The 13,524-nt window shown below is 38.3% G+C and overlaps 1 protein-coding gene across 3 annotated transcripts in view; it reads left to right on the top strand.

Annotated features, from left to right (window-relative positions):
* LOC145996579 (uncharacterized) overlaps positions 1–13,524 on the top strand; it is a 185,025-nt gene that overhangs the window by 129,726 nt on the left and 41,775 nt on the right. Inside the window, exon 1 of one of the 3 annotated variants that reach the window (XM_083133146.1) lies at positions 4,127–4,258. The exons of 1 other annotated variant lie outside the window; for it this stretch is intronic. In XM_083133146.1, coding sequence (XP_082989272.1) covers positions 4,230–4,258 — 29 coding nt within the window. In that variant the 5' untranslated portion in view covers positions 4,127–4,229. One more of the 3 variants, XM_083133270.1, reaches the window with a different exon arrangement.

The following is a 13,524-nucleotide window of genomic DNA, read 5'->3' on the forward strand; positions in this document are numbered from 1 at the left end:
TAAGTAAGTACTGTACGAATCCATTTCACAGAGATTTCGATGGCGCAGGGCAAAATGAGTTCAGCGTATGGTGTAGGCGCCGGGTATCCGAGTAGCTAGTACAGAAGTCTAGCTAGTGAGCCTACCGAGAGCGTAGAGCGTAAGCAAGAAGGTTAGTGAAGGTGCTGGTCTGAGATGACGTCAGCGGTTCGCTTGTTGATTGAGAGCTTGTGGGCCTGTGACTCGCTCCGAAGCTGCAAATGCATAAACGCTAGAGATGTTACAAAAATAATCGCACTCTACATCAATGATCACAGGTCATAGAAATCCAACTTAGTTCATTTCCAGAGTAAGTGGGTGAATATTTTTTTCTTTTCTGTACGGGCTTCTCCCTATATTTCTTACAAATACCGAGAATCCAGCGATATTAGCACAATATAGCACGGAATAGATTACTGTCAAGTGGAGAATGGCCTGGTAGGATTACTCTGGCAAGTTGCTGGAATAAACGGGCCTGCAATAACTTATGAGTCGATTCCACACCGTGCATTCAAATGGCCTGCTTTCCTCGTTACAGAATCAATAATGCGAAGATGATTTGCAGCTCCGGTGCTTCCGTGAAACTGGTTTTACGTCTTCTGCGAAGAAAAGGGGGTGGGTTGGGGGTCTATGGAGAGGAAGGAAGGCTCCCAAGTCTTATAAACACATCTTCAAACTGTTCGTTCTTGCTTCTTGATTTACGATAAGCGTGAGAGTGCGCACAGGTGAATCTGAAGAATTACAATCAAAGCTTGGAGAGGATGTTTATTATCGTTGTGCACTTGGAATGTCTAATTCGCCATTATCTTCTGTGAGGTACGGTGCAGCATTTGCAAACGCTTAAAGCTGAAGTGCTTTTGCATGAAGATTCAAGACGCTTGTTATAGTTTAATGGGTCAGAGATGAACTCCTAAGTAACTGTTTATTATGTGTTCATTTGGATGGCTGGAACAGTGTCGTATGTCCTTAGATCCATTTTTCAATTATCCTCTCATTACAGTAAAAGCTCGTTAATCCGGACCCCGATAAGCCGGACTTCGCTTAAAAAGAAGAAGAAAAAGAAGCAGAATGCAAGGTTTTAAATGTGGCTAGAAGTCAACAAGAGAACTTCTCAAATAAAAGGCAGTCAACCACTGTTGAAATTCTGTTTCCTGCAGACTTTGTACTGTACTGTATAGTGTACTTAGGCCTATACCCTTTAAATACACCATAATAAACGTGTTTTGTTGCTATAAACGGAGTTTTAATGCACTTTCTACTGTTCTTTTAGGTTATTTCAGGTAATCAGGACTTTCGTTAAACCGGTCAACTTATCCCCCCATTAGTCCAGATTAACGAGGTTTTACTGTATTTCTGTTTACTGTTTACCTTGCTTTTCTATCTTTTGGGTTAATCACGATGGTGCACTTATAAAGTGAATGACGGGATAAGCAATGATTCATCCATGATTTTATCAGGTTGGAACCTGGGACCTCTGGATTAGCAGCACGTGATACTGACAGCTCCATCACAAAAAATGAATTCACTTATACATCTACGCCCTTTCTGCTTGTTAATGACAAGTTATTTCTCCGTACCTTGAAATAACGTGGACGTCAAATGCATGATCGAACTATTAAGACGAGTCGAACAAGTTATTTCATATTTTGTACAGTTGCTATCGGTCTGTCTGTCTGTCTAATGAATTGATTGATTGAATTACTAAGTCCACTTTGTGCACAGAAAGGTTAAGCAGGACTCGTCCTACTGTTTAAAATGGGATTCGGACCACTGTGTCATGGGCTTCAACCTATGTTGATTACATGGCGACGATCTTACCACTACACCATCGGGGAGACCATCTGTGTGTCTATAGTTACAGGCGGATATGACCGTTGCACGAGGTTACTATTCTCAGATTTTGATAATTAGTATCCTAAAAATGACACATTTATAGAAACGAATCTAGCAACGAAATTATAAAGTACTTTTGTTTAATAATCACGAAGTACTTGCCGGACTAGCGTCAACTGTAATTTTGCTTTAAAACTCGAAAAACCAGTGCAACGCGGCAAGTTATGTATGAAATTTAATATGTTGTCGACAAACTTGTTTTACGCCTACTGCTTTTCTGTATGGTGTGTTTGCCTTAGAGCTGCAAGTTTTGTTTCAATGTTTTTTGTTATAAATATTCTATTCGCATACGTTGAATTATACGATCCTAACATTTGAAAAACGTATTCTCTTAGCTCTCTCTCAGAGTGTATATACATGTGTGTGTGTTTGGATGCGTGCGTGTATTGTGTGCATAAAATTTATATCTCTCGCTGCATTCCTCTCCCTCTTTTTCTCTGCATCTCTGTCTCTCTCTACATTCCTCTCTATTTCTCCTTGTCTGCATCTCTATCTCGCTCTCTGTCCGTGCATCTTGTTCTCTCTCGCACATTGTGTCTACATGTGGAACATCTATTTCTGTCGCCGTTTCTCTCCTCCTCTCTTACTCTTTCTGTCTCTTTGATTCTCTTTCTCTCTCCCTTGTCTGTCTCTTTCTCCCTTACTCTTTCTGTGTCTCTTTGATTCTCTTTATCACCTTTCTCTCTTTCACTCTTTATGTCTATCTGCCTTCTTCTCTCTTACTCTTTCTCTGTCTCTTTGATTCTCTTTCTCTCGTTTCTGTCTATCACTCTTTATCTCTGTCATCTTCTCTCTTACTTTGTCTCTTTGTTTATCTTTCTCTCTCTTTTCTGTCTGTCACTCTTTATCTCTCTGCCTCTCTCCTTCTCTCTTACTCTTTCTCTGTCTCTTTGATTCTATTTCTCTCTTTTCTGTCTGTCACTCTCTATCTCTGTCTCCTTCTCTCATACTCTTTCTCTCTCATTGCTGACTGTCACTCTTTATCTCTGTCTCTCTCCTTCTCTCTTACTCTTTCAATGTCTCTTTGATTCTCTGTCTCTTTTCTGTCTGTCACTCTCTCTCTCTGTCTCTCTCCTTCTCTCTTACTCTTTCAATGTCTGCCTCTTTGACTCTCTCTCTCTCTCTCTCTCTATCTATCTATCTATCTATCTATCTTTATTCTGTCACTCTGTATAGATCCCTTATTCTGTCTCTGTTTTTCTATTTGACTCTCAGTATACCTATGTCTTTCTCCCTCTTGTTCTGTGTGTGTGTGTGTGTGTGTGTGTGTGTGTGTGTGTGTTTCTTCATCTCCCTTTCTCTTTCCCCTGCAGCTCTCATTTCGACGATGCAAATACATTCGACCTGAATCACCAAAGCAACTAGGTTATTAACTTCCCCCGATTCGCACAACAATTATTTTCCAATTAAAAATAATACTATCCTCTTCCTTGTCTTGGGGCTTTCGGTTCTTCCAAAGGTTACTGGGGAGGATGTACGTATCCCAGAGGGGAACTTTAATGACCAATTAGAGACGAGTAAATAAAGATGCGGAATCCAAGAAACGAACTGGGCCTGGCTGTGGTCCACCCGTGAACTCTTGGGATTCTGGAGAACCCACGAATCTGCAGGACACTTGAGCAACTTTGAAGAAACTGTGACAAACCTCGCGCAAAGTGTGGGAGCAGCTGTCTTCTAGGCAAAGGGTGTGGGGAGTGGGTGGAGGGACGGTGGAGGATGCATGTGGGCAACAACAGATGCTTGCGCTGGCTGGAGGAGATCTCTTGTGATAGGAAAGTTGGAAGAGGGTGAAGATTTAGTTATTCCGCTGCTTGTGTCTCGTAATGTGTTTCGAAGCATGTGTAGGGCATGGACCGTGAGAGGAAAGTTTGAAAAAAGAATATTAAGAAAGAAAGTATCAGTCTTTCTTGAGATTCGATAAAAGAAAACTAACTTACTGGTAATGTTGGAACATATTTTGTTGGTATGCTAGTGTCGTAGAGGCTTTAGATTTTCACTTTATGCTAAGAAAATCACTATTCTACTTCACAGCAAATTGTGAAATAAGAGTAATGTAAATAGTTCAAAATCACAACACCATTCTCTGGCAAACATATTATTATTTACACTTTATGCTCGATTTGAAGTGATTCGAACTACTCATAAACGTTCTTGTTATCTCTTTCAATTGTTTTCAACAAATGGTTGCTAAGCAACAAAACAGTATACTATAATATTTCTTTCGTTTTCTTCTACGCAGGAAGTGATTATACATTTTACAATTTGAAAACAGTCACAGGTACAGGAATTGTCATCATGTGTAGAGGCGGCTTAAGAGCATGGTAACTGCCCGGGACACCAAACCGAGGTATCAAAACTTTAATTTTGATAAAACAGCCGTGTTGATCCGTTTCAGCGAGATCGAAATAATGAAGTTTCAGAAAAGAAGGATAGATGGCAGCACAACTTGAAATAAGATAAATAAATTGTTGGTGGATAAGTATCAATTTAGTGAAAGTAAATGTATGATAGAAAGATGTATAAGAGATGAAGGTAACATTATCGTATGGGCAAAACGGATTCCTTGAAATTTCCTTCAAATTTACAGGAGAAAGTACTTACGGAAATCATTTTCTTCAGCGTTTTGGAAGTTCCTGAATGTAGATTTGATCCATTTTAATGTGAATGCGTGTTGTTTTCTGCGAAAATCTCTGTCCGACACGCTGTTTCTCCTCACGCCATTTGCTTTTTGCATGAGAGTGCAATGTTCCGTGTGTTAAGACGATGCAACCCCGTAGCCAGTGTTTCAGCCTCGCCGTGTTTTCACTAGAACCACCTGTCGAGTTTGGAAAATTGGTGTCACTTATCGCACAACATTGTAGCAACATTGTGTTCCGACGTCACAGGAGAGAGGTTTTTTTATAATTTTTCTTTGTGATTATGCTAATGGAACCTAACCTAACAAGCCTAACCTAACCACGTAGGCATTCCTCGTCTGACGTCAATATTCAAGGTTGCAAGATGGTTGTGCGTAAAGGAAGAGCATTAACAAATTTAGAAAGAAACATGGTTCCGACCCGAATGGGTGTCACTTATCGCACAACATCCTAGCAACATTGTGTTCGGACGTCACAGGAGAGACCTGTTAGGCAATACAAAGGTAACGCGTCTCTTAGCGAAAATATTATTTTTTCTTTGTATTTATGCTAATGAAACCTAACCTAACAGGCCTAACCTAACCACGTAGGCATTCCTCGTCTGACGTCAATATTCAAGGTTGCAAGAGTGTTGTGCGTAAAGGAAGAGCATTAACAAATTTCGAAAGATAGGTGGTTCCGACCCGAATGGGTGTCACTTATCGCACAACACCCTAGCAACATTGTGTTCTGACGTCATAGGAGAGACCTTTTTCATGTTAGGCAATACAAAGGTAACGCGTCTCTTAGCGAAAATATTATTTTTTCTTTGTATTTATGCTAATGGAACCTAACCTAACAGGCCTAACCTAACCACGTAGGCATTCCTCGTCTGACGTCAATGTTCAAGGTTGCAAGAGTGTTGTACGTAAAGGAAGAGCATTAACGAATTGCGAAAGAAAGATGGTTCCGAATTGCGAAAGGAAGATGGTTCAGAATTGCTGTTTATGGACAATGAACGTGGTAAATCGCAAAGTTATTTCACAAGTTCTGCACGTAAATGCGACGTATTAGCATAATTTCAAATAGGGGCACGAAAGTAGATATTTTCCGGTGAACGAGGTTGCACCACTGCATAAATCGACAAAACACTCTCAGAACGCCCCCTAAACCAGTATGCTATCACGGCCATAATGTGTTACAGATTCGAAACAACAAGTAACAGTAAGTACTCGTAAATAGAGAAAATAAACATTATCTTAGTTAGAAATGCATTATTTCGCCTTAAGAAATGTTCCGCAACACGTTAGCAATGTAAAGAAGTCCAAAATATATGATTCGGAAGTGTTTTGCCCATACGATAATAGTACCGAGATGAAAACAGTGTATAAAAAATAGATAACATCCGGAATGGAAAATAAATATATTTTTTAACATTCAACAAGTTAAAGCAAGGTAAAGTACAGTATATATCCCTAATTCCTTTTCAAGGGAAGTTTCGTAACAGGTGAATAATCCATTGTATTCATGAACATGCTCCTTACTATCCAATGAGGAAGCAAACTCTACCAGTATGGAGAAATGGTCAGTCAATTCTTCGAATTATTCTTAAATTCTCTTCGATGTCACGTCAAATAGTATTCAATGCAACAAGCTACAGCAGGGGAAAAACATCATGGAAAATGTGGATATTTTGGTGTGGATGAACTAACATTTCGTAGTATGAGAACGGGAGGAATGCTGTTTTCAATTTTGTTGTAAGAAAGAAATTCAAACGAACAGCCAAACAATACGCAAGCTCCTTCGCCTCTAGCTAGACGTTGCCATGTAGGTTGTTCCATTTTGAAGAAGGGGAGGGGTGTTGGTATCTTTTCGATGCCAATGATTGATAAAATCGGTTATAACACTTAGATGCTACTTCGATCTGCGACTTGCCTTTTCTGTGAGGTCATATTCCCCACTGTTATCCAGTACTGCCTACTAACGAATTAAAAATTATCGATACTCGAGTTTCGACTCAATTAAAATTAACCAGTAGACCTACGTAAAAACGAGTTACATCAGAATTTATCATATTCAATTCTGCGTTAATCTATGAAACCAAAATTTTGGATTACGCCTTTGATTTTTTACAGTCGTGAGAACAAGAAAAGTGCCTGATTTTTGGCGTTTTTCAAACGACTCTCATTCTGAAGTTCTACATATTAAAAAATAGTGGTCTGCTCATGATGGAAATTTAAATACAGTACAGGTAAGAAGGTTATAAATACAATTCTTAATTTTCATATTTTTTTAAAAATCGGCCAGATAAAGGTTCTTAAGCATTTCGTGAAACAACATTTTCTTAGTATTGGATAGTTCTACAATAAAAACTTGGTCTTGTTCTGAAGCTCTTTGCAGCTGTTTTTGAAACCCAATACCATTGTCAATTAGAGAGGGAAGAGAGAGAGAGAGAGAGAGAGAGAGAGAGAGAGAGAGAGAGAGATAAGAAAGAGGAAGACACGCACAGACCGGTTTCGAAGACGCTCCTGGCTGACCCACTTTCATCATGGGGATCAGCGTGGTATCCTACAGAGCCCGCATAGGACTTTTCAACGCTTCTAAATGGAAAAAAATCACAGGAAACGGGGCTGGTAACGGGCAATGGCTTGCCCAATGTGTTTTGTGTTTCGGATTTCTCTGCATGCTGCTCATCATCGGAGGAATAGAGCAAAACCAGGGTCCAGACTCTGAGAAGATGACCATCGAGAATCTGTATAAGTTGCTGAAGGAAGGTCAGGACCAGTTATCGTCCCAAGTGAACGAGATAAATAAGAACGTGCTGTGGAAGCCATTAAGCAAGAAATTGACTTCTTAAAAGAAGAGAACGCCAGGTTGAATGATGAAGTATCCTACCTTGAGTCCCAATCTAAAAGGAACAACCTCGTTTCTTAAAACGTCCAGGAAGAAGAACGGGAAACATGGGAGAGGACGGAGGAAATACTATGCAAAGTGATAGAAAAGAAACAGGCATCGCGCTAGGAGGAGATTCGTTCGAGAGGGTCCATCGCTTTGGCTCAAGAAGAGGCTGCCGTCCGATTGTAGCCAAGTTCCTCTCGTTCAAAGACAGGACGAAAATAAAAAGTTTCAAACAGTGCGGTGTAGCGGTTTCGGAGCATTACTCTGATCGTGTGCGTCAGATTAGAAACGAGCTAAAACCTCATCTTGAAGAAGCCAGGAAGTGCGGTAACACTGCGTTCCTTCGTTACGATCATCAGGTTGTTAACGTTGTGCGTCACTCCTTGCAACAGTGCGAAGAATATGCAAGATCGCGTTCCTTGCAAAGAAATATGACAACGCAGGAAATTCCTAGAAATACATCTGTGAATGAGAATGTTAGTGTCGAACGCGAATCACGAGTGTCTGCTGCTACCCCCAACCCACGTCACCCCCGGCTATCGAACTCCGAGGATTCCCGGATGCAGCTGAGGTACCTGGGGGAAACCCTGGGGGGTAAAGGCAGTCAGGGGGTGATGCTGATCACATCACCCCTACTCACGACCGGATCAAGAAAGTGTGGGGCGTTACCCCAACACCCCCTATACGCCTTCATGGCGTGGTGCTAGGCACAGGGGAGCACTTTACCTAGTTACAGTAGGCCAAATATAATAAGAGGCGGGTCTTTAATTTTCACTCAGAATGAACTTAGAAGTAACGTAGTTGAAATAAAGTAAGCTGTTGAGTTGTCTGTAGAACAAGACTTCGAATGCGCAGCGATTGAAATAGCTATTTGCAACTTATGCGTAATATCAATATATAGAACGCCTAGTGGAAATATGGATGTCTTCTTAAACAAGTTAACATTAGTACTAGATCTCGTAACAAAAAGCTCCAAAAAGAATATTGTTGTTTGTGGAGATTTTAACATTGATGTATCTAAAGACACAGCAGAAAAAATAGTTTTCTGGATGTAATGAACTCTTTTGGTCTGTTTCATACAATTACAACTCCAACTAGAATCACCAACAAAACAAAAAGTACAATAGACAGTATTTTCACCAATATAAACGTTAATAAATATTCAGTAGAAACTTGCATATGTTTTTCTGACCATGATTCTCAGCTTATTAAAGTAAACGTAATAGAAGACAAGCGAAATCAGACACCACGCGTAAAATTCAGATTTGTTAGACCCACAAACAATGATCAGAACATTTCAAATTTCAGAAACGCGCTAAAATCAGAAACACTGGATTTTATAAACATTATGGCTGTACACGTAAACGAGAAATTCGAAAAATTTCTTGATACTGTAAGATACCATTTTAATAAATGTTTTCCCATTAAAAAAGCACGAGTTCACAACAAAACCAATTGCCTATGGATAACCAAGGAAATTAAAAATCTTAGCAAATTAAAACGATCATTGCATAAACAGAGTAAATATGCAAACAGCCCTTAAAGGTCATTACAAACAGTTCAACAAAAATTACAAGAAAACACTAAAACATTGCAAACGGTTGTATGTAGATAAAAAGTTGAATAATTCAGAAAACAAAACTGCAGAACTATGGAAAATAGTTAATCATATAACAGGTAAAGAAACGAACACGAATCAAGATATCATATTAGAAACAGGTAATGTAATAGAGATAGATCCGCAAAAAATAGCTAATACTTTTAATAATTATTTTGTTCATGCAGCACTTAACCTGCAACCTAACATCAGCGTAACGGACACATACAAAGTTAAATAACGTGGAAAGATCTTTCACGCATTCTTTTTATATAACCCCTACTACAGACGAAGAAAAATCCAACATAATTCGCAATTTGAAAAACAAAAAGTCAACAGGGCTAGATTCAATGCCGATTAACGTGATCAAAGAGATTTGCAGGTACATTAACGAGTCTTTGGCTAAATTAATTAACGAGTGTATGGAAAATTGCAGCTTTCCAGATTGTCTAAAAATATCAAAAGTAATACCCGTATATAAGAAAGGAAATAAAACAAAAATTGAAAACTACAGACCAATTTCCTTATTGTCAATTTTTTCAAACATTAATTTATAATAGGATAATTAAGTATGCAGAAGATAAAAAGATACTCATAATGCAACAAAATGGGTTTGTGAAATCGAAAACAATAAAAAATGCCATTTTTGATGTAATTGATAATATTCTTTCCACCATAAACAAAATGTATTCTGTTGTTGGAATTTCTTGTGATTTATCAAAAGCGTTTGACTGTGTGAATCATCACACACTGCTAGAGAAATTAAAATGCTACGGAATCCGCGGTCTATCAAACAAATTAATAGAATCCTATTTATCGAATAGAAAACAGAGCGTTGCAATAAATAGCTTATCCAATAATGGGACGCAAACAACATATTACTCCGAATTGAAAGATGTGGTTATTGGAATCCCCCAAGGATCGATACTAGGACCTCTATTGTTTTTATTGTTCATAAATGACCTTCCAGCAAATGTTGAAACTGAACAAGTTACTCTTTTCGCTGATGATACTAGGGCTTTAGTAGATTCTGTTAACGATGTAACTTTAATAATTCAAAAAACGGAAGAAGCTGTTACTGAACAACAAAGCTGGTTTTCAGCAAACAAACTTTCTATGAACAACGAAAAAATGAATATAATAAAATTTGGTGTATCTAGAGCCAAAAACTCTTCTATTAAGCAAGATAATTTCACAGTAGGGCATGCCGTTATAACAGCTACTAATAATACAAAACTTCTTGGAATATTTATAGACGAGTGTCTAAACTGGAAAGTTCACATAGATCATTTATGCAAGATGCTAAACACCGTATGTTACCAATTAAGAACTTTAAATAGTTTCAATACAGTATGTATGCTAAATATCTATTTCTCAAACTTCGAAAGTATTTTGAGGTATGGTATCCAATTTTGGGGGAACTCGACTCAATCGCAGAGGAGTTTTAAAATTCAAAAAAGAGCATTGCGTATTTTGACAAATGCACACAAAACTGATACATGTAAACCTCTTTTTAAAAAAATCCGTGTGTTAACACTTTCAAGTTTGTACATACTTGAAACACTTAGTTTCATACACGAAACAAAATCGAATTATCCAAAGAACATAGACACTCACAATTACAATACCAGACAAAAATATATCTTCCAGATTCCAAAAGTGCGGCTAACTGAACACCAAACAGGACCTTTTTACTCAGGCATCCAGTTATAGAATATGTTGCCAGAAATTACAAAACATTTTGAAAGAACAACAATCTTTAAAATTAAAGTGAAAAAATTGTTATTGGAATACACATTATATTCAGTTCAAGAATTTCAGGAATTAAATAACTTTATAAAATAAATTTAGATTGTAGACTTTTACAATACTAGTTCACTTCAAGAAATAATTTGTCATTGTATGTTTTACTATTATATTATGTTATATTATTATTAGAAAATTCTGCCAAATTTATGTATTGATATATATTACGTGCGATGTCAACATGTTATATTTTGCCCCTCAGGGGTATTTTCGGTGTGAAAATTGCTCAATAAAAAACTCAATAAAACTCAAAACTCTTTCTTTTCTTCTCATCTCTCTCTCCCTCCCTCTTTCTTTCTCTGTCATAGAAATAGAGACAAAGAAGAGAGAGAGAGAGAGAGAGAGAGAGAGATTCACATTGCGAAACCAATTTTTTACTAATTTTTATTCAACGTAGTAAAGATGTGTATTGAACGTGTTGCCAGTACAAGGATGTCCGTTAAACCTTGTAAACTGCGGGCTGTCACCGCGCGGTGATACTGTTTCCAGAAAGATAGTATTTCTAATAATCTGTTCAGAAGTTTCTCTGAGTTTACGTTTCAATAAATCAACACATGGTTCGAGCCCTCTCTTGCGGAACTGCAAACCATCCACAAACATGTGCGTGACCTTGAAATAAAGAATGAAACTGAGTTTATCTATGTATTCATACTATAAATTGTATCGACTTTATCTTTTATTCACTCTTTTATTCACGGTTCGAATATGCCAGGTCTTTTGTAGACACCCTGTATTTCCACTTTTATTTGTAACAGATACTGTACTTGTAGTATATTTTTGGCTCCAATGGCGAGACAGTTCGATTGACATATTAAATATTCCATTATACTATTGTATTTAGCCCATCAATTTCTGTGTTGCCTTGGTAGAATCTTAGATACCTGTGGCTGACACGGACTGACGGACACACAGTCGGACACGATTTCTAAATAACGGTACTTTTCTCAGTTTTCTATGATTAATGCCCTCTAAAATACAGGACTCTTCAACAGAAATTTTAGGTCATCAAAGGACGACTTGTCCGAGAAAAACATCACTTATGGAAACACTCTCTTCCAGGAAAACTTGCAAATATGAATGCTCCGTACAAAAAACACATATGAGGAAAAGCGTTTATAACTTTGTGCTGCGAAATAATTAATTCCAGTAGCTGTAAGCGTCCAATCCGAGGAAAGGAGGAAAATCACGGACGTCTGGAAGCTCTGGGTCATTTATGCAAGGACCCGGTGACCTAGCGCTCCTGAAATGGGTTTCTGAAAGTTAAGTGAAGCCAAATTTATCCAAAGCGGTCAGCAACTTCCTCGTGTTAGTTTTGTCAACTTTAAGGATTGAGTATTTCGGCAAACAAAGGACCCCTAAATGTATGCGTATTAAAGGCGTGGTTTCTAGTTGGTTTACATTCGCCTGCCTTGCAGCAAAATTCGTCATTTTGTTCAGTGTAAACAGTGAAAGCCAATGGGGGTGTTTGTATAATCTGCTAGAATGTTGGAGCAGCGTGTTGTAAGGGGTTTCAAAGGACAGGGTGTTGTATGTGCACGTTTAAATCATGCAGAATACGTTATGTAACTTGGAGTTTATGTAATAGCTACGTAGATTCTTTAGATTAAATGCCATGGATGAATTCGTATTTCTGTTGATTCTTTCCATTGCTTTTCTGACACTTTTGGTTAATCGAGACGGAATTGTGATTATACAGGGTGTCCATGCTAGAGGTGTACAAAAATACATATTTTAGCATCTGTAAAGTTTATTAACTTTCTTGTCCCGGTATTGTACAAAGTAACTCTGAAAGTTTTTGTATACGCTGGTACACCTCAATGTTGGCATCCCTTGTAGCTCGACAGATATCCAAACGATATGCAAGCTAGTGCCAAGTGTTGACCAGCATTTGAGCCGATATTATGCAAAGATACGTTCCAATCACACAAATCGTGAACTTTCCTCTTACACATATCATCTTATATGATTTCAACCCACCCAACCACAACACGCACTGTATCGAACACTGTGGCGTCCACATCTTGACTGACAAGGTTATCAGGCCGTCTTATTGAGAGCTGGTTTCATACCGTTTCTGCGCATGCGTGGCTCAACAGCACGATTGATCATACAAGTGAAGTCTGGGATCGATGTTGTGTCGACTGAACTTCGCTAAGAGGCAATATAAGGAGTAATTTTTCGCATTATAAGCAGTTATTTTTGTATACCTCTAGCGCGGACACCCTGTATAAAATTGACGTAGTTCAGTGTAGTGTCCGAATCATCAGCTGCTGCCACCTATCGTTCGAATCCGCGGCATAGGTGGAATTTGAGGAGAGAAGTGGAAGGCGCACAAGTACCGCTCCAACTTGCTGTATGTCTACGCTTGGCAGCGATATTGCAACTTTCACTTTCTTGTTGCAATATTTACTGAATAGACGATTTAAAACTCAGTTCTACTCAGACATTTTATCGATAAGACAGTGTTTATAAAAACTATAAAAGAAGAAAGCACATGCTACGTTTTCAATTTCAGTAGTAAATAGGTGTAAAACATTATGTCTGCATTTTACTTTTCAATTTGCTTGTACGGGGGATATGTTTTTTCAACCTTCGATAGGAGGGCATGAAATCAAAACCCCAAGTGAATATGAAAATGGGTTTATTGACAAATGTTACGTACACGTATAATCTACTTTTCAACGTAATCACCAAGAA

The sequence above is a fragment of the Lepisma saccharinum genome, chromosome 1 (genome assembly GCF_977018435.1).
Source record: "Lepisma saccharinum chromosome 1, izLepSacc3.1, whole genome shotgun sequence".
Lineage (NCBI taxonomy): Eukaryota > Metazoa > Arthropoda > Insecta > Zygentoma > Lepismatidae > Lepisma > Lepisma saccharinum.